At 41.8% G+C, this 22,751-nt stretch overlaps 1 protein-coding gene across 8 annotated transcripts in view; it reads right to left on the bottom strand.

Moving 5' to 3' along the window:
- The window catches only part of PSEN1 (presenilin 1), an 89,969-nt gene that overhangs the window by 33,009 nt on the left and 34,209 nt on the right, over positions 1-22,751 (bottom strand). For all 8 annotated transcript variants that reach the window (XM_077261785.1, XM_077261742.1, XM_077261777.1 and 5 more), the window contains 2 exons: positions 12,475-12,707; positions 921-1,062 (listed from right to left, as the gene is read on the bottom strand). In XM_077261785.1, the coding sequence (XP_077117900.1) occupies positions 921-1,062; positions 12,475-12,707 (375 nt within the window). The remainder of the gene's footprint in view (positions 1-920; positions 1,063-12,474; positions 12,708-22,751) is intronic.

The following is a 22,751-nucleotide window of genomic DNA, read 5'->3' on the forward strand; positions in this document are numbered from 1 at the left end:
ATAAGCCAGCCAGGATAGATGCCTACATGGACAAGAACCACTAAGTCCTGTAAAGGAAGGAAAAGAGCATGATCCCATGAGAACGAGCCTTGATCTAAACCTCGGCAGATCTGTCCCAGATTAGAACGGAGTCCGCACCTGAAGCAGTGGGAGAAATCTGGACTGTCAAACAAGGGCGTTAATGGACCCCACCAACGTGATACAGGTGATGAGATTAAAACTTGCTCCCATGTTGGCAAAAAAAGTGTTGAGTGAGCATTGGCCACGGTTTAGTTTGTACACGTATTGTGACGAGCAAAGGTAAAGGATGTGAGCTTCAAGGGAGATGTCTCCTTCCAGTTTAACCCATTGCTTATGTTCCAAAGACCTGAACCAGTCCACTGCCCTCATAAGAATCGCAGACTGATAGGATTTTTTTTTTTTTTTTTTTTTAAGATCTTGGGATGACAATATTTTAAAACATATCCTAGGCCTCGACGTTCCCCATAAAAACTTGTTAATAGCCTTGTTGAGATGGGAGAAGAAGCTTTGAGAAATACAGGCAGGAACGGTCTGGAATATATAAAGACGTTTTGGCAACATTTTTGAGTGTAGCAATGGTGTATTTCATGTATTCAACATCTGCAGACACTTTTAAAAAGTTTTATGATCGATCAAAAATGTCAGATGCCAACACCCTGCACTTTGTTTTTAGCAGTACCAATTTGAGGTCTTTAGCCACGTAGCAAATGACAAAATTGGAACTGGCACAAGGCAAATACTGCAATGTTTCCCCATTTCAGAGTTTACAACTGTGACTCATGTTCTGCTGTTGCTTTATCAAATAACCAAATTGTAGCAACATTACTGAAAGTCCATGAAGCCGAGGAGCGGACCATAGACCGATTCTAATATCGGTCTAGAGTAAGACAAGCGGTCACCTTATAACACCTGTACTTGTAGAGGACCACTAGCAGGATGGTCATGACAATAATGACGCTGATCATAATCGCCGTATTGAGGATGGAGTTCAGGGCTCTTTGTCCGACTGTTTCTGTTTCTTCAGTGAATGGGGTGTAGATTCTAAAAGAAAAACAAAAATTCAGAAAATTACACATCAATATGCGATCACCCACCACACCTAGAATTCTAGAAATGTTAACATTTGAAACCAACGCATATCATTGCAACAAACACATAACAGTCTATTATTAAGCAACATTGTGCCGACATTTTGAAGAGTCAAATATTATGTAATGATTTCCACATTTTTGCACGTTACACCCACAAACTTAAATATTTTCTATTTGAATTTTATTTGATATACCAACACAAATTACCAAGCATTTGTGAAGTGTAAAGGAAATGATTCATAGTTTTCAAATTATTTTAAAAACTAAAAAATGTGGCGTGCCTTTGTATTCAGCCCCCAAGTCAATAATTTGTAGGACAACTCGTCTTTTGGATCTGTCTCTCCTAGCTTTGCACATCTACAGGCTGAAAGTTTTGTCCATTCTTATTTGCACACTTGCTCTCTCACAGGGAGATTGGATGGAGAAGTCTGTGATCAGCAATTTTCAAGTCTTGCCACAAATAGTCAATGAGATTTAGGTCTGGACTGTGACTGGGCCAGTCACACACATGAACATGCTTTGATCAAGACCACCCATTGTAGCTCTGGCAGGATGTTTAGGGTCATTGTCTTGCTGGAAGGTAAACTTACATTCCAGTCTCACAGTCTTTGGCAGCCTGTAACAGGTGTTCCTCCAGGATTGCCCTGTATTTAGCTAAATCCATTTTCTCCATCAACTCTGACCAGCTTCCCTGTCCCTGCTGAAGTCTTCTCACAGCATGATGCTGCAACCACCATGTGTGATGGTGGAGGAGGTGTTTTCAGGTTGATGCGCAGTGTTAGTTTTCCGTCACACATAACCTTTTACATTTAGCCTAAAGATAATCTATTTTAGTCTCACCTGACCACAGCACCTTCTTCCACATGCTCACTGTGTCCCCAACTTAAATTTTTGCAAACTGCAAATGGGACATATGTCTTGCTTTCAAAAAAATGGCCTTTTTCTCGTCACTCTTCCATAAAGGCCAGATTTGTGGAGTACATGACTAATAGTTGTCCTAAGTACAGATTATCCCACCTGAGCTATGGATCTCTGCAGCCCCTCCAGAGTGACCATGCGCCTCTTGGCTGCTTCTCTATTTACTGCTCACCTTGGTCGGGATGTCAGTTTAGGTGGATGGCCTTTTCTTGGTAGATTGGATTTTGAGCCATTCTCCTTCCATTTTTACATGACAAATTGAACAGTTCTCTGTGAGATATTCAAAACTTGGGTGATTTTTTATAACCTGACCCGGCTTTATTCTTTTCCTCAACTTTATCCCTGACCTGTCTGGTGTGTTCCTTTGTTTTCATGATGCTGTTTGATCCCAAATGTTCTCACACAAACCTATCAAGCCTTCACAGAACAGCTGTAGTTATACTGAGAATAAATTACACATAGGTGGACTCAATATACTAATTATTTGACTTCTGGAGGCAATTGGTCACTCAGGATTCTATTTAGTGGTATCACACTACAAGGGGCTGAATACAAATGAGGTATGAATTTTCAGATTTATATTTTTAAAAGAATTAGAAAACCTTGCATCATTTCCTTCATACTTCATACAAATATTGCCTACTTTATGTTGGTATATCACATAAAATCACAAGGAAGGAAGGTAGAAAACATAATGGGGTATGAATACTTTTTCAAGGTACAGTATAAATTTAAATACAAATGATATGATACAACAATTGATAATTGATAAGTTTATTTTTTAAAGCATGCTTACTTTGTAGCATTTTTTCCACACCTGCCTAAAACGTTTGCAAAGTAAGAATGCTTTCAAAAATAGAAGGGTTAATAGTTTATTTTTTGCACGTATGCATTTATGTATACAAATATAGATATTGTTTTTCTTGTGTTTAGGAATGTGCACACAGCATCTTATAGATGTCGATGCAGCAGGGAAAGCAGTTTTAGGAAAACACCGAAGGCAGTTTTCACGATGCGGCATTACCTCCATTCTGGCAGCGGCAAAGAAGCCGCTGTCGTCTGACTGCATACTGTGGAGTATTAAGAGGTGGTGGCTTCCAAGTGGAAGCCGCCAAAAGAATGAGCATGTCACTTTTAACCACTTCAGGGTTTCCAAGCCCTGAATTTGTTGAAAGAAGTAAAATTAAATAGAAGATGTGCACAGCTGTGCCATTTGGACATTGCTGTGCATTATGTTAATTTTATAAAATTTTCAGTTGGAATATACCTGAGAGAGACTTTTTTTTTTTTTGCACATATCATTTGCGTGGGTTTCCACCAACACCCCAAAGTCATAATGATAAGGCATCTACACTGTGAGCCCCAATGGAGACAGTGATGATGATGTCCGTAAAGAGCTGTCGAAATAATGGTGCTATGTAAGCAATGCATAATAAATATGTACCGGTATATATAATTTATTTCTTTACTATTTGTATGTGCATGTAGTCTTTCAAAGACAAGTCCAGCAATACCTTTAGGCCATGTTCACACATTGCATTTTCTATGCAAATAAAGCTGCATTTTACAGTACTAGCAAAAGCTGACATTTCAGAAATCTCATGTACACATTGTTTTTCTTTCCTGACTGAATTGGAAAACTGCTGCGTTTTTGAAAACTGAAGCATGTCACTTCTTTCAGCAATTTTTTCACCCATATAAAGTGATGAGCAAGTGCAAAAAAGGCAGCAAAAAATTCAGGCATCGGGTTTTGCTGCCTTTAAATGAAAGAAGTAGGTACAGCAGTATGTGAAACACATTTATTTTTGCAATTTTCCCAAGTGTAAACCATAATGTCTTGGTCTCCTTACCCGAGAATGGCTGTTATGATTAGTACAGTTTAATTAAATTAGTAATGTGGAAAAAGTAAACATTGGCCGACCAAGGTGTGAGATTGAATACCTGATCAACTCAAGGGCTGACCAAAGTATAAAGTAAACAGTGTCCTACAAACTCAATGCACTGTTAATGTTTTATGTAAACTATTCCAGACCAATACACCCCCTTCCTCGATGATACATCTGTAATTGTGTATTTTTTCATGAACTTATACAAACTTTTTTGTTCAGTGTTTGTAGTCACTATTTGAGACATAAAAATCTTTTTCCCACTAAATAATTTTATCAAAGTGCTCTTTTTCCGAACATGGTTGGTTTCTCACATGTCAATGTCTTGCATTGGTGACCGATGTTCACGCTTCTGTGGTGGAATCATAGAATGTTAGAGTTGGAAGGGACCACCAGGGTTATCATGTCCAACCCCCACTCAATGTGGGATTCACTAACCCTTCTCAGACAGATGTCTGCCCAGCCTCTGTTTGAAGACTTCCATTGGAGGAAAACTCACCAACTCTCATGGCAGCCTGTTCCACTCATTCATCACCCTCACTGTCAAAAAGGTTTTTCCAATATCTAAGCAAAGCTGAACTTTGGGATCCTGAAAAACGCTGCAAAAAAAAAAAAAAAAAAAACACAGCAAAACATGCTTTTTGTAAGCAGCTCTTTTCTGCTAAGAGAGCAGGTTTTGCCTGCAGAAAAAAAGAAATGCAGCAAAAATGTAATGTGTGAACATAGCCTTACATGGCCCCCATTGCTGAGAAATCAGCATTTGAATTGATCTACAAATGACGATGAAGATCTGATGCCTCTGTCACTCCTGCTCTATTCCATATATATATATTTTGTGAGGCAGTGGCCAGTGTTATATGCAAGGGTCACTGTGTCCCCCCAGGATGTGCAAATGAGCATATGGAGGCCGCGGGTGTGCATTACAGTCTCAGGCCCAGATGTTATTGCAATGCAGAATTAGGCTATGTGCACACGTTGCATTTTTTCCATGTTTTTTCTCTGTGAAAATGCTTAAAAAAGCTTACTAAACGCATCTCATTTTTAATGAAATTCTGCATTGTGGTGCCCATGCTGCGTTTTTTTCCGCAAAAAAAAAGTATAGCGGAAAAAAACCGCAGCATGTTCATTAATTTTGCGGAACTTCAGCGATTTTGCAGCTATATAATTGTAGCTCCCAAAAACGCTCCGGAAAAAAATGTGAACAAAAAAGCTCGAAAAGAACGCGAGCAGATTTCCTGAAAGGAGACCGGTTTTTGATCAGGAAAATTCTGCAAACATTCTGCAACGAGGGCACATAGCCTAAAAGTGAGTGTTGGTCTTGGGCAAGCTATTTGTCCTAGGCAGATTTAAGAAATCCTGATCTAGGCTTTTATTTTTGAAACTGACTACAGGATGGTATTGGGGCAGTCCATTTGCTTCCCGGCCAGGTTTTCCATGTGGCCTATGGCCACAGGTTCCTTTCCTTGTAAAACCCCTGAAGCAGAGGGGTGGGGGTGTGTCAGTTTTGGTTTTGCAAGAGTACAAAGCGGAAGGCTCTGCACAGCCAAACTGTGTGGAGCAACACAGAGACAAGCGGAGCCAACAAGCCTGGCAACCAGTCTCGGTTACGAACTCTCTTGTTGTTTCCCGGCTGCGATCCGGAGGATACCATATGCTGTTTATGTTTGTGAGTTTTGGACATTAAACTACGTTTACTTTGAACTTTCCTGGATCACTGCCTGCCTGTCACACTTACGCAGTGATGAGGCAGTGACCCAGCACAGATCCAAACAAAAAGTCCCTTTAATGTATTTGCTTCACAGCATTAAATGTCCAACTCACAAAAACACCGCATTAATGTCCAACTCACAGCTCTACATAGTAAACGATATTCTCTGGATCGAAGCCGGGAACCATATCCTTCAGATTACAGTCCCTAAATATGCCGGTCCACCTCTGACTTGTTGCCGTGAGCGACTGCACCGCTGTGTATGCTGCAGGTGCCAGGAGTTCGCTCTGCTGGGCTCTGTGTTACTCTCGCACAGATCCGAGTTTTTTCAGAGCCTTCTGCTTGCTGCAAACTCCACTCTGATACTGACACACCCAAACCCTTTACTGAAGGGAATTTAAACTACAATCTGTGGCCTTCAGCCACATGGAAAACCCAGACCGGGACAAACGGGCTGCACGACTACCATCATGCAGTCTGTTTCAAAACACCAAAAGCCAGAGCAGGATTTCACTAAATCTGCCTTGAACACTAGCATGTCTAAGACCTATACTTATTTTTTATTCTGCATTGCAATGACAGCTATGCCTGTGACTGCAATGCACTCTCAAACTGGAATCTGTGGCCTTAGGCCACCTGTAAGACCCGGCCTGGAGGAAATGGACTGGCACCACTTGCTTCCCGCAGTCCGTTTCAACAATAAAAGCCCATACCAGTTTTTCCTGACTAATCCCTTGACCAGATCCACGCTTACACTTTTATTTTGCCTTAAGACCGACAGGCATCCTGCTGTGACCACAAGGCACTCCAGCGGGTCCAACAGGTCTCCGTCCACATCCTGGGGGGAAACCCACAGCGACTCCTTACATGTGACACCGGTCACTGCCTCACAATATATATACTGTATATATTTTTCTAAAACTGGACTCAAATATAAGAACAATTACTGCACACAGACTGGTGTGATAGCTGAATAATGGGGTGATTATAACACGTATAACAGGATATAACAGGACTGGATCAGTGAAATAAAGGTCAATAGAGTGGATACTCTGTTCTGCCAAACAATCTAATGATGGACGCGCCAAAAAAGCTCTTACACTGACAATATTAGACTTTTCCATCTATTCACAGTTGTCTCCATAACATACATCACGAGGACTAATTTATGTTTAAAAGCTTGTCAGTGAAGGCTGTAACAGATACTTTTAAATGCCTTATCAGCATGTAGCAGAGCGATTAATGCATTCTTTGGTATGAGCCCATAAGTGCACGTACACATGCCGCACTTCGTACAACTAAATCTTGGCGAGGAAATCTTAAATGATATAGTTGTCAAGCTGCAAACCCTGATATCCCAGCTGGTAGCACATCACCACTCCTTATTACATAAACTCAAAGTTTCTAATCTTGCCCCTCAATAAGAAATCCAACGGAGGCAAATCTTTGAGAACACTCCACAAAACGTAGAGCACTGTATATACACAATATCTTGAAGCTGTCCGCAGCGCTATATCATATCTGATCATCTGTGACATCATCTAGCGGCAGAAGAGAAAATTATATTTTTCACACAGGTTTACACGCAGAGAACACAATCTGCAATTACCTGATAGACCACAGAGATTTTTGTACAATTCTTCTCGAGAATATGAATCGTTGGCTCCAAAAGGAAAAACTAATATCCGTGCACCTGCCCTTCTCCAGTTAAAAGTAGTTTTAACGATTACGACGCTACCAAATGTATCGTTTTATTTCTTTTGTTATATTAGTGACGTCATTTTCTCTCGCTGTTGTTGTGTGAATATTTGTTATTTTGTGGACTAAGTTACACTTTTATGCTAAGTTCACACTAGGTGTTTTTGCTGCTTTTTTATGCTAATTATCAGCTGCTTTTTACAGTACCAGCAAAGCCTATGAGATTCCAGAAATCTCATGCAGACAAATTTTTATCATCGGTATTATGTGCTTTGCATGTTTTTTTGGACATAGAGCATGTCACTTCTTTCAGCATTTTTTCACCCACTGACATATATGGGTGGTGAAAAAACACTGAAAAAAAAACGCCGGTATCAGGTCTTGCTGCATTTTTGGTGACAAAATATGATTCTATAGAATAGGATTTTTTTTCAACACTAAACTTTATCAGCATGCACAGAAGACAAATCTAGCATGCCAAAACCACAGCATCAAAAAGCACAAAAAACGCAAAAGAAAAACAGGCTTTTTTATTCTGCAGCTTCTTTCCTGCCAAGTGATCAGGTTTTGCTGCAAAAAAAAAATAAAAAAAATAAAAAAAATGTTGAAAAAACACCTAGTTTGAACTTACCCTAAGATAGATAATCAATACCTGATAAGTAGGAGGGTGACACCCGGCAGCTCCATCGATGAGCCGTTATTGGCCGCAGCCAGAAATTCTCAAATGTTGCTGGAACAAAGCAGCACCGTCAAAACTATAGTGGCCGCGGACGGGTACTATACATCTGAATAGGGGGAGGATCAGCAGTACTCGGCCGCAGCCACTACAGAAATGATGACGGGAGCACCCAAGAACTTCAGGCAGCCATCGCCGATGCCAGGTGTCACTTCCCCACTGATCAGATATTAAAAAAAGCAATGTTTACGATTTTATTTCTGGGAAATGGAAAGTGGAGCGGTTAGGAACTAAGTTATAACTAAGTTACATATACATACACATCAGATCTTGCATCACTACTCACCATACTCACTTGATTGCATGGTTTAATGCAGTTGCAGTGACACCAAATAAGTGGGGTTTTTTTTTTATACTGCCAAAATGTTTTTTTTAATGTTCACTGAAAAAAAAAATTTAGGCCCCACTAGCGGGGTACATGACACAAATCACTTTTCTGCTTGTATGCCTCATTGGTACACTCAGTATATTAACGCTTTGCCGATCAGAGTAGACCTGCTGTCAACCATGGCAGGCTTGTTATGCCGTTTAGACCCCCTAGCTGCAATGACAACCTGACGCAATCCCTCAATTGTGCCGAGGAGAACACAGGGCTGTCAGACTGATGCGTTCACCGGCTCCATCTAACAGCACAGTAATGGGAATCTGCAAAAACACCACAGCACCAGAAGATAGTAAGAGTGGCTAAAAAGCAGCTTACAGAATAGTATATGGTCATGGGATAGGGAAGGGGTTAAAGGAAAACTCGGCAAAAGTGATATAGTGAATTATGCACAACCCCCTCAGGCCTTGCACAAGCAGAACATTGCTGTTCTATAGTGTACTATGTGTCTGTTTCTCCTGGAGTGTTCTATTAAGAAAGAGTAGGCATTTTCTAAATATCTGAGCACAGGTAAATCTAAACTGGGGGTATCATTTTAGTTTCTGAAACACGTAAAATTTAATAGATAAATGTAATTACATTCTATATTTGTCATGAGTTGGTAAGGACCCTTTCTTAGACGAGGGGCTTTTTTGTACAAAATCTGGTGCACTGACACGTCCGATTTTCTAGTACAAGTGCTATCTTTTGTTTTCACAGATTGCACTCGTACACATGTTATGGGGCCATTCCAGTAATGAAGTGAGGCTTGCAAGGGAGACCAAAAGCAATACAAAAGGATTTGTGGTGTTTGTCAAAATTAAAAGAAAAGTAAAAAATGCAAAGGATTTTTATAAGATGAAAAGGGTGAAAAGGTCAAAAATGATGTTGAGAAGGACGAACTTTTAAACTCCTATTTTGCATCTGTGTTCTCTAAGAAAGCAACTGTAACATGAACTGATCTTCCCGGTGCCATCGAAGGAATAAAAGAATCCACACTATCTATTAACAGAGAGATGGTGAGGCAACACTTAGCTAATTTATACTAATGTAAACAAACCTCCTGGTCCAGAAAGAGTTAGCAGAGGAAATTGCTGAACCACTAGCCAGAATCTTTGAAAAATCCTGGTGAACTGGAGAAGCCCCAAAAGATTGGAGAAGGGCAAATGTTGTGTCACTCTTCAAAAAAGGAAAATAGACGGAGCCAGGAAATTACAGGCCAGTGAGTCTTACTTCTATACCAGGAAATATATTTGAACAAATTATTAAAGGGAACCTGTCACCCCGTTTTTTCCGTAAGAGATAAAAATACCGTTAAATAGGGCCTGAGCTGTGCATTACAATAGTGTATTTTGTGGACCCTGATTCCCCACCTATACTGCCGAAATACGTTACCAATGGATTCGGCACTTGGGCATGCGCAAACCACTACGCCACCAACGGAAAAATAAGCAAGATCTGGGGGAAGAAACAGCGATGTCACCACGCCCATCTGACCAGACCAGCCTGATTGACAGGCGAAAACGGCTACTTTGGTAACGTATTTCGGCAGCATAGGTGGGGAATCAGGGTCCACAAAATACACTATTGTAACGCACAGCTCAGGCCCTATTTAACAGTATTTTTATCTCATACTGAAAAAACGGGGTGACAGGTTCCCTTTAAACAGCATGTCTGTAAGTACTTGGATAAGAATACAGAAATTAACCAGAGCCATCATGGGTTTGTAGCAAACAAGTCATTACAGATAGTATATTTCGACTTCAGCAAAGCATTTGATAAAGTATCATACTACCCTTATTGAAAAAAAAAAGACCAAGTATGGGATTGACAAGGCTACTGGATAGGTGGATTCGTAACTGGCTCAGTGATCGTACTCAAAGAGTGGTAAATGGCTGTACATCCAACTGGAAAAGTGTTTCCAGTGGGGTAACACAAGGCTCTGTCCTGGCCCCAATGCAAAGCTAGGAGGGATAGCTAACACTAGAGAAGACAGAGAAAGGATTCAGAAGGATCTAGATAAGCCTGAACAATGGGCAGCGACTAATAGAATGGTGAAATGCAGGGAGAAATGCAAGATTCAACATCTGGGCAAAAAAACACGAAAATTACATCTACAAAATGGGAGGAATAGAAGTAAGTAACTGCACGTGTGAAAAAGACTTGGGTATACTAATAGATCACAGACGGCAGAGAAGTCAACAATGTGATGCAGCAACAAAAAAGGCGAACAGTTCTAGGATGTATTAAGAAAAGCATAGAATCTAGATTAAGTAATTATCCCCCTCTACTCCTCCTTGGTCAGGCCTCATCTGGAATACTGTGTCCATTTCTGGGCACCACATTTTTAAAAAGACATCAACAAACTGGAGCAAGTTCAGAGAAGAGCTACCAGGATGGTGAGCGCATTGCAAAGAGCGCTTTTCACAGACGACGCAGCTCGCCATATTCCCTGCGCCAGGACACATGATTTATTCAAGCAGAGAAAATCAGAATATATAACGGGTTATCCTATCAACCCTAACCGCTACACCGGACTATATACTTACCCAGTCTGTTTATCAGACCCACGACACTGGTAATTATCTCTGTGCTACGACACGTGGTTCCCTAAACAAGCAGCATACAAGTTTCTGATGAAGATCTATACCCAGACCGAAAACGTTTAATTGATCGCTGTATGCAAAATAAATTGGAACCTTTTTATTTCAACACGATACATTTTGAGTGCCTAGTTTTTTTTTTCACTTATATCGCACTGCAAAGTATGTCCTACGTAGAACGGTTATAGGATTTGGGAATGTTTAGCTTGCAATAAAGAAGTCTAAGAGGAGACTTAATAGATATCTATAAATATCTGAAGGAATGTCACAGTGTAGAGTCATCATTCTCATTTGCACGTGGAAACACAAGAAGCAATGGAATGAAATTGAAAGGGAAAAGATACAGATTAGATATTAGAAAATACTTTTTGACAGTGAGGGTGATCAATGAGTGGAACAGGCTGCCACGAGAGGGGGTGCGTTCTCTTTCAATGGAAGTCTTCAAACAGAGGCCGCACAGACATGTCTGAGATGGTTTAGTGAATCCTGCATTGAGCAGGGGATTGGACACGATGACCCTGGAGGTTCCTTCCAACTCTAACATTATATGATTCACATGTCCATGATTTGTGAGTGAGTGGTCAGTGAAAAACTGCGGAGACATGCTAGCTTTTGATCAGAGCTTCGGATTAAGATCAGATTGACGAGTCAGTGTAAAAAAAAGAAAAACAGAAAAAAATTGGACCGCACTTGGATGTAATTTAAGTGTGGTCAGATATTCACAGACTGTATATAGGAGAATGTGGAGAAACTTTTCCCCCCTCTACAATTGAGAAAAAAGATGACGCTGACCACACTGATCCGTTCCTTTTTTCTTGTACGTGGAAAATACTGATGTGTGAATGAGACCTAAGAGTTTAAAGTAAAGTGCAGGTGAATGGTTACTTTTTAGTGGTACATTGTTTTGGTGAGAACTTAGAAATACATGTGCACTTTATCTTTGTTTTTTTCGGTGATTTATGTGATTGCAGGGAAAACTCATGTTACTGTGCGTTGAAGACCGTGTTTAACTGCGTTTCTGAGTGCAAATATTAATATATTTTTGTTTAATACAGACTTCTACAAGAAGCCTGTAAAATGCATATAGAAAATGTAATGTGTGCAAAATAACTGACTGCAAAAAAATAAAATTGCATCAAACAGATTGTTATGGCATATACTGGTGCAGTTTTTGAACACTGAAGGCTAATTAAATGGCTTCCATGCTCAAACCCCTCCTGTTTTCAAGAGGTTTTGGATTACAGCAACTAGGAGAAATATTTAGGCCCAGATTCACTGCTTGTGTTTTGCATGTCAGTCTTAATAAGGAGTGCGTTGGTCTTAAGATTATGAAATCTGTGCACCATTTAGCTGCCAAGCATCACTGCAAGAAATGTAGCAAAGTGACTTAAGTTCTGACGAATATGTCCACCCCGCAGCGCAATAATCTGGTGGTCCTTAAGTAATACTTACAGCTGCCCATCATTTCTCGTGTAAAAGCTGACGGACTTAATCGTTGCTACAACGACCACCATACAGAGTGTTACGGGCACGAAAAGCATAATCACATGCTTGGCTCCGTATCGCAATGTCAGCTCCTCGTCTTCTTCCTCGTCCTGCTCGAGGACTTGTTGCGAGCTGCTCTGCGTCTGTCCATTGCTCTGAGATTCCGTCCGCTCGTGGTTTCTCCGCTCGCTGTTGTCATTCTGAAAGACCCACATTTATATTAGAAATGCAAGAAATGCACAAAACTTTGCAAAGTTAGAAATCAAAAAACACTTGCAATCCACCATCTCCTAATGCGCCTTGTGCACAGGGAAAAGTTACTCTATCATTGATCGATGTGACAAATCCTTACCCTGTGGATTTTCACAGAAAGTGGGACCCACTATTAGGCTAACTTTAGTGAAACACTGACAATTTACAACCTTGTCGGGGGTCTTCAAACCTAAACTTCGCATTCTCATATGTGCCCGAATTCAGATCAGTACCCAGCGGCCAGTCGGTACATCATTAGTTAACTAAGCAGCTGCATACATTCCCCTATGGCTCATGCACACAACTGTATTCAGATTTCATATAAAGAAAAAAAAAAAAGGATTTTGAATGTTAAATTTTATGTCAGATGTTTGGAGATTTTCATTATAGGTGTTAAGGACTCTCTTTCTCTGTGCAAAAAGTTCTGCTACATTTAAAAAGACTTGCTGAAACGATTAGAAACACAATGAGGCAAGAGTATTGTTTGGCCTACAGCGAGACGGTACTTTACACCTAAATTACCAAAACATATCTATAATCTATATAGACATCAGGAAATCCTTTAACAGATGGTTGACTAAACGACCTGTATATTATAATATACTCCAAGCATTGAAATCCTCCAGAGAGGAGAACGACTAACAGTCTACTCCTTAGAGATTGGGAAGTAGCATGCACAATAAGAAGTAACGGTCACTAACCACCACTATAAACAAAAAGCAATTGTCAGCAATGATATAGAGTACACACAAGCATACATACACACAGGTCCAGAAATATTTGGACAGTGACACAAGTATTGTCATTTTATCAGTTTATCAAAACATATTCAAGATACAGTTATATATATTACATATAATCAATATGAGGTTAAAGTGCAGACGCTCCGCTTTAATTTTAGGGTATTCACACCCTAATTGTAGTGAGGGTTTAGGAATTCAAGCTATTTAATATGTAGCGGACTCTTTTTAAAAGAGACCAAAAGTATTGTATTTTTTGGACTACAAGAAACACCGCAAATTTTGGGGAGGAAAATAGGGACTTTTTTTTTTTCAATGAAATTGTGGTGCATCTTATAGATACCTTACTGGGGAGGGGAGGTGGAGTGGGATCCCAGGAGGTAGGGTGACCACTGCAGAAAGATGGCGGCGGCAGGAGTGATGCTCTGGGTAACCAGGCTGGAAGAAGTTGTTCGGTGGTGCGAGGCTGCGGCGGGCTCTCGAGATCTCAATCTGCACATGCACTGCCTCCGGCAGCCACTTTCTCTAATTTCACAGCAGAGAAACTGATGGGGGACTCCAACGACATTTTCTGCAAGTCAGCCGCTGCCTCACACCCCCTCCTCAAAGCCCGCAGCCCACATCAACGACCCACTCCTGCCGCCGCCACCAGCAACCCATCCTGCTGGTACCCCACTCCACCACAGCCGCCTCCCTATCCCCCCCCCCCCCCCGTAAGCTGCATTAGGATTATAAGACACAACCCTATTTTCTCCTAAATTACTATTATAGCGACATTTATTCCATGACGCTCTATATGTGAAAAGATATATACAGTACAGAGCAAAAGTTTGGACACACCATCTCATTAAAGATTTTTCTGCATTGTCATGACTATGAAAATTGTACATTAACACTGAAGGCATCAAAACTATGAATTAACACATGTGGAATTATATACTTAAAAAAAAAAGTGTGAAACAACTGAAAATGTCTTATATTCTAGGTTCTTCAAAGTAGCCACCTTTTGCTTTGATGACTGTTTGCACACTCTTGGCATTCTCTTGATGAGCTTCAAGAGGTAGTCACCGGGAATGGTCTTCCAACAATCTTGAAGGAGTTCCCAGAGATGCTTAGCACTTGTTGGCCCTTTTGCCTTCACTCTGCGGTCCGGCTCACCCCAAACCATCACGATTGGGTTCAGGTCTGGTGACTGTGGAGGCCAGGTCATCTGGCGTAGCACCCCCATCACTCTCCTTCTTGGTCGAATAGGCCTTACAAAGCCTGGAGGTGTGTTTGGGATCATTGTCCTGTTGAAAAATAAATGATGGTTCAACTAAACGCACACCAGATGGAATAGCATGCCGCTGCGAGATGCTGTGGTAGCCATGCTGGTTCAGTATGCCTTCAATTTCGAATAAATCCCCAACAGTGTCACCAGCAAAGCACCCCCACACCATCACACCACCTCCTCCATGCTTCACGGTGGGAACCAGGCATGTAGAGTCCATCCGCTCACCTTTTCTGCGTCGCACAAAGACACGGTGGTTGGAACCAAAGATCTCAAATTTGGACTCATCAGACCAAAACACAGATTTCCACTGGTCTAATGTCCATTCCTTGTGTTCTTTAGCCCAAACAAGTCTCTTCTGCTTGTTGCCTGTCCTTAGCAGTGGTTTCCTAGCAGCTATTTTACCATGAAGGCCTGCTGCACAAAGTCTCCTCTTAACAGTTGTTGTAGAGATGTGTCTGCTGCTAGAACTGTGTGTGGCATTGACCTGGTCTGTAATCTGAGCTGCTGTTAACCTGCGATTTCTGAGCCTGGTGACTAGGATAAACGTATCCTCAGAAGCAAAGGTGACTCTTGGTCTTTCTTTCCTGGGGCGGTCCTTAGGTGAGCCAGTTTCTTTGTAGCGCTTGATGGTTTTTGCAACTGTACTTGGGGACACTTTCAGAGTTTTCCCAATTTTTCAGACTGACGGACCTTCATTTCTTAAAGTAATGATGGCCACTCGTTTTTCTTTACTTAGAATTTGTATTATGGCAAGAAAAAAGCAGCTAACAGTCTGTCAGCTGTGTATCCACCAGACTTCTACACAACACAACTGATGGTCCCAACCCCATTTATAAGGCAAGAAATCCCACTTATTAAACCTGACAGGGCACACCTGTGAAGTGAAAACCATTTCCGGTGGCTACCTCTTGAAGCTCATCAAGAGAATGCCAGAGTGTGCAACAGTCATCAAAGAAAAAGGTGGCTACTTTGAAAAGCCTAGAATATAAGACATTCTCAGTTGTTTCACACTTTTTTGTTAAGTATATAATTCGACATGTGTTAATTCATAGTTTTGATGCCTTTGTGAAGGAAGAAATTAAGAAAGATTCTCCATTTTGTGCTTTTCGACTCCATTTTGTTGTTTTGATATAAATTTTGTTAGTAGGCTAAAGTTTACAGCTGTTATGAGACCTTGATTGTTGCAATCTAAACAGAACATGAGACTGAGGGTGTATTGTTCTACAAAACTTTGACGCACAGACTGTTCCTGCATTCTTACAGGTTAAGAACTGTGAGCGTGTTCTTATGCTGATTGGTTGAAGTATAATTTCTATGACTATGATAAGTCATACAGAATAAACAGGGGCCAGAGAGATCAGCTTGATCCCCCCCAAACAGAGACACACGTCTCAGTCTGGTCATTTTCAGTTGCCGGCAACACCTTCTATATTAATTTGAAAATCACTGAGTTAACCGTGAAGGATCACTTTAGATCCTCCCTCAACAGTTGGCGCCCGAAACGTGGGGCCCCAAGCAGGAACGCCTCTGCCCCCCGGAGGACAACAACACAAAGGACCCTCGGACCGGACGCAGGCACTGGAAAATTGGGACTGATCATCCCCCACAACAACCACGGTAAGTTGGCAGTTCTACTGTCCAGACTGACCGTTTGGTGTGGTTTTCCTGTGTTTGTTGCTGCAAAGAGGATCTGAGGTTTGTCCCCGAAGGTGGGATGATTTTTGGGTGGAATCATATAGAGGTGTAGTTCCGTTGGGAGCCCAGTGCTCGAACCGTACCTCATAAGGGACGGACACCCCGGATTGACCAGTGATGTAATTCTCTTTATAGTCAAAATATCCCGAATTCCAGATCACTGTTAGAATCAGGCGCGGTGAGGTGATCGAAGATGGGTAGGATGCGTAACTCAGGAATATATAGGTATACAGTATGTATATTTCCAGAGGTGTCTGGAGGGAAAGTCTGAGACGCCCTCCTCCTTTCGCTGAGTACCGCGATTTGCGCGGTGAGGTGATCGAAGATGGGTAGGATGCGTAACTCAGGAATATATAGGTATACAGTATGTGTATTTCCAGGGGTGTCCGGAGGGCTAGTTTGAGACGATGCCCTCCTCCATTCACTGAGTACCGTGTTTTTTGGGTTGTCCCAGTGGGGGACAGGTAAACCCGGTAGAATAGATTATACGGCCGTTTTAGTATTGTACACAACTTAAGTAAGGATATTTAGCTCTAAAGGAGAATCAGTTTCCGTGGAAGAAGAAGAAGATTTTGAATTTGTGTGATGAATTTGATATTGTTAGCCCAAAGACGGGGAAAGAAATCTGTCAGGAATGCAGGGAAAATATTCTCAATTATTGTTTTTTTCCTAAGGTGTTCTGGTATGTGAATTGTGTGATGAAGATTTTGTAGAAATTAATTAAGTCTGAGAACTGCTGTATTCCGTTTCTGTGTTTATCTCTAAGATACCCGATGGGAGGGGTCAAACAGCTGCGCTATTGCTTTCTTCTTTCTGTGTTGAGGAATGCTGCGATTTTCTTATCTCTGTGTCCCTGGAATGGAGGGGGCACATAGCTGCGTTCTCTTTGTATTTTCTTGGTGTAGTACGCGCTGGGAGATTTGTGTTTAAACAATAGTTGAAATATGGTACCTAGTTTTAGAAGGAAACTTGTAAGTGATTGTTTGATTATCAGTGTAATTGAAAGATTGGTAAAAGATTCACCTGCTTCAAGTTGAGTGGTTGATATATAGCAAATTGAGGATCAACAGAGGACGTGAATTCTGATTGTTTTGTCACGTTGAAAAGGGAAAGTTGTCTATTGCTGACAAAAAAATGGATGTTTTGTGGTACCAGAAGGAACTGAGAAAGTGACTGAGATTAATGTGTTAGAAAGACAAATAATTAAAAATAATAATCTGAAACAGGGGGGCTCCCTGTTAGATGATATGGTCCCTCCCCAGGAAATTAAGCCTCTACTCCCGACTGTAAGCCCTATGCCCCTTAACCCCAAGGCACCAATATATCCTGGACTGCCGAGAAGTTCTATGGGCGTCTTATGGTAGTATTTAAAGATCTGGGTCTCATTGTAACAAAAAGCCCATACACACCTTTTTGTAGTAGCTTTAAGGTCCGGCCTTAAATCTGAATTGAAAGAGGCAATGTCAGTCAGATCTAATACTGAGATTTCTACTCCAGACGATGCATTAAAAGTAATTAAAAGTTTTCAGAAGAATTTAGCACGTTCTGCATCAACAGGGAAATCAAATGTTAAAACTGTAGCTGCAGCAATCTCTGCTCCAATTCCAGCCCCCACCCCAGGTACAAGCACGCAGCTGGTTCCTTATCAGTGGCCTGCCCAGCAGCAAACTCCAATTCCAGCCCTCCCACCTTATACGAATTCAGTCCCCTACTCAAATACTTCTTTTAACCCTATGTCTGGAGGTATCGCTCCCCAGCCCCGCAGCACCAGTTCTCGCTTGCAGTGTTGGCGCTGTGGCCGGCCCGGTCACTTTCAGAGAGATTGTCACACCCCTGCTGACAGATGCTACCCTTAAGTTCCCCCTTCCAGTTGCAACCTGAATACAGGGAACCCCAGAGGATACCCCAATTACAGACAGCCTCAAAATCCTGATAATCGCCCATACTGAAGGGGTGGCCAACCAGGGTCTGCCATCACAATGTCCTTCACCAAACCTGGGGCATGCTCATCTGTCACGCTTCCTGTTGGGGACACCCTTGTTAAGTTCATGGTAGACACTGGGGCGGCCAACTCTATAATCAGGTCATCAGATGTACCTACGGATATCCCTATTCAATTCTCAGACCAAGAGCTTGTTTTAATTGGAGTAGATGGCAGGCCCAATAAACATACTCTTATAAAACCTATCCCTGTGGGACCCTTCCCTGAAGTCATGGCTCAGTTCCTAATCTCTCCCTTATGTCCGGTAAATTTACTGGGGGCAGATTTATTATCACAGTTCCGCTCCAGAATATAATTCCAAGATGATGGTCAGATGGTCCTTACGTTATATAACCCCTATGCAGATGAACATAATGAGATGTGTATCCTACATGCCCTTCCTACGGTTATGATGGTCCTGGTAGACCCAGATTCTCACCCAATAATGCCTGTAGAACCAGTAAAAGTGTTTCTCAAACCTGGTGCCCCTTTTCGCAAAGTCTATCAATACCCTTTGAAACATGATCAGGAGCGGTGCCTCAAGGAGCAAATACAAACGTTACTCGATAATGGTGCCCTGATACCCTGTGTTTCCCCATGTAACACGCCCTTGTTTCCCGTTAAGAAAAGCCCCCACTCGGCCAACCCCCTATGTACCGGCTGGTACAAGATCTATGGGCAGTTAATGCAGCTACTGTTCTGGAAACTCCGGTGCCTAATCCACATACTCTTTTGTCCCAGATATCTCAGGATGCTGCTTGGTTCACAGTCATCGACCTCGCCGATGCCTTGCCAGTTTCTGTTTGCATTCACTTATCAGGGATGACAATTGACGTGGACAGTTATGCCACAAGGGGCCCAAAACAGTCCCAATCAGTTTGCAAAAAATATGTGGCTGATCTTTTGTTGTGTGCACGAACAGAGCAGGAAGCCATTGTTGCCACTGTTAGCCTCCTCAGGTATCTGGCAGATCTGAACTGTTGGGTTTCGGCCTCGAAACTTCGGTTCTGCCTTGGTCAAGTGATATTTTTGGGTCACTGTCTCCTTCAGGGTGTCAGACACCTCTCAAAAGAAAGAAAAATAGCCGTCAGCTGCCTTCCTTTTCCAAACGATGAGACTGAACTCCAGCGTTTTCTTGGACTATGTACTTTTTGTCGTCAGTGGATACCGGACGCATCCCGCATAATGCAATCTCTCTATAATGCCCTGAAAGACGGTTCAAGATATGCTGATGATTTTGGCAGATTTCACACCGGATACGCTGTTACTACGGAAGATGCTGTAGTGCACGGAGCTGCACTCCCTCACTGTCAGCACAAGAAGCAGAACTTTAGGCTCTGTCTACTGCATGTGTTCTGGCCAAAGACAGGCGGGCTAATATATACACAGACTCACAGTATGCATTTGGTATTGCTCATGATTTCATAGCCCTATGGGCCAATCGAGGGTTTATTTCTACTGCTGGGACTCCAGTGAAGAATGCTGAAGCTGTTAAAACCCTCATGGACTCAATCAAATTACCTACCCAGGTGGCCATTATCAAAATTAAGGAGCACGGTCCTAGGAAAAGTCCACACACTGTTGGTAACACTTTTGCGGATATGGAAGCAAAAAGCTGCTGCTTTCCTAACCGTTGAACAGACCATTTACCAGCTATGGTGACCACACGCTCTCAGCGTAAACAGTTACAAGAAACACTGACTCTACAGGAACCTGATGATCCACGCCAGACTGAAGTTTTCTGTCGGACCCCGTGAGACCGCTTAATGACGATGCAGAGAATGTCCCCAAAGGAAGAAGTGAAGCAGTGGAAGGCTGATGGAATATGTATGGACAATGGTCTCTGGAAAAAGGACCAACTTGTGTGTCTCCCTAAGCGGATGTACCCTGCTATTGCCATGTGGGCACATGGGCCCACACATCGAGGAAAAAATGTACAAAAATTCTACTGGGCTCCAGGTATTTCTACCGTCCTGACAGCACTCAACCGTGCATGTAACATCTGTCAGACCTGCAATCCTGGTCAACTTCAACAGGTACCCCCGAAGCACCTTGCTAAGCCTGACTATCCTTTCCAAAGGCTCCAAGTGGACCATATCACGTTGCCTAAGTCTGGAAGGTATGAATATTGTCTGATGGTTGTTGATATGTTCTCCAGTTGGCCGGAAGCATTCCCCGTTACCAACATGACTGCCAAAACCACAGCGAAGAAACTGGTGATGGAAGTCATATGCAGATATAGTGTTCCAGAAGTCGTCTCATGTGTATCAGGAGGTTTTGATAATGCTTGGATCCACTGTAGCCCTCCATACTCTGTACTATCCACAATCCAGTGGGAAAGTTGAGAGGCTGAACGGCACACTGAAGGGACAATTGACCAAAATGATGCAGGAGACTACGGCTCCATGGCCAGAGCACCTACCCATTGTACTGTACCATATTCGTACTACCCCTGAGGCAAAACATGGCCTGTTCCCATATGAGATATTGTTTGGTTCTAGGCCCCCAGTTGCAAATTTCCAGCCTCAGTAGTTATCAGAAGAAACTGACAGTGCTGTTCAATATGTTATTCAGCTTAGTAAAAATCTTGCTAACACCCATGTTTTAGTTTTTTTCTTGCCTTCCAGATTTAGCAGAAACCGACACTTGTCACAATTTAAAGTTTGGTGGTTTCGTGGTCGTGAAAAGCCATGTCAGAAAATATGGACTAGAACCCTTGTATGACGGTCCCTACCAAGCCCTCCTCATCACTCCTATGTCAGTAAAGCTGGAAGGAAGGTCGACGTGGATCTACGCATCGCACTGCAAGCTGGTCAAACAGACTAGTGGCAAATAAGGGGACATAATGTTTTGGTTTTTCGTATTTCCATATAATAATATTGGTAACCGCATGGGACAGCCCAAATTCCCCAACTTTCTTGAATAATAAGTTTGTACAATATCATGAAAGATTAGTAGTACAGATGGGTATAGCCAATAAAATTGTCAGTTCTATCTCCATTTACCCTATGATTACACAAATGTGGGATAAATTGCTTAGGGCCACAGATTATTTGGATGATCAAATTTGGGATATATTGGATATACTTAATACTACTGTTGCTGTCCAAAACCAACTTATCATAGTCACTAATCAACATACTGTAGTACTGGATTACTTAACAGCAGCACAGGGTGGTATGTGTCAGATTATTGGACCTGCTTGCTGTCATTATATAGATCCCAATAGCACTATGAAGTTAAAGTTAGAGGACATTCAAAGACTCAGAGATCAATATAATAAAGGCAATGACCGTAATAAGGACAGTTGGTGGGCAGACATCTTCTCCTTTCTTAATCCAGCAAATTGGTTTAAGGGATTTGGGGGCTGGATAGCTGGAATCTTGCAAAATTTGTTATATATTGTTGCCTTTATCCTTGTTATGTATGTAATACTAAAACTTGTTCTTTGGTGCATTTCTGTGTGTATTTGGAAATTCTGCACTAAGACAACTAATGATGAAACCAAAAGCGTTGCCACCCCTGCTCTTCTCTACACCGATTTCACAAAGATACCTGATGAAGATGTTGAAGCCAAGCGCATGGCTATCTTCAAAAGATCTCCACTACTGTTATCAATAATTGTTATTCGTAAATTCTAGTATACAGGGGGGATGGGTACGCCGCAACAGCCATGACTGGTAACATGGCACCAGCCATGTGAAGACCAGTACCCCTCGAGCTTATAGCTTGGGATAGTACCTCTGATGCTGGACATTAATTAAAATTTATCTAGGGGGGAATGTGAAGGAAGAAATTAAGAAAGATTCTCCATTTTGTGCTTTTCGACTCCATTTTGTTGTTTTGATATAAATTTTGTTAGTAGGCTAAAGTTTACAGCTGTTATGAGACCTTGATTGTTGCAATCTAAACAGAACATGAGACTGAGGGTGTATTGTTCTACAAAACTTTGACGCACAGACTGTTCCTGCATTCTTATAGGTTAAGAACTGTGAGCGTGTTCTTATGCTGATTGGTTGAAGTATAATTTCTATGACTATGATAAGTCATACAGAATAAACGGGGGCCAGAGAGATCAGCTTGATCCCCCCCAAACAGAGACACACGTCTCCGTCTGGTTATTTTCAGTTGCCGGCAACACCTTGTATATTAATTTGGAAATCACTGAGTTAACACTTCACTTATCACTTTAGATCCTCCCTCAACACCTTCAGTGTGAGTTTACAATTTTCATAAATTCTTTAAATGAGAAGGGGCGTCCAAACTTTTGGTCTGTAATATAAATATATATATATATATATAT

This window comes from Ranitomeya variabilis, chromosome 1 (assembly GCF_051348905.1).
Source record: "Ranitomeya variabilis isolate aRanVar5 chromosome 1, aRanVar5.hap1, whole genome shotgun sequence".
Classification (NCBI taxonomy): Eukaryota; Metazoa; Chordata; class Amphibia; order Anura; family Dendrobatidae; genus Ranitomeya; species Ranitomeya variabilis.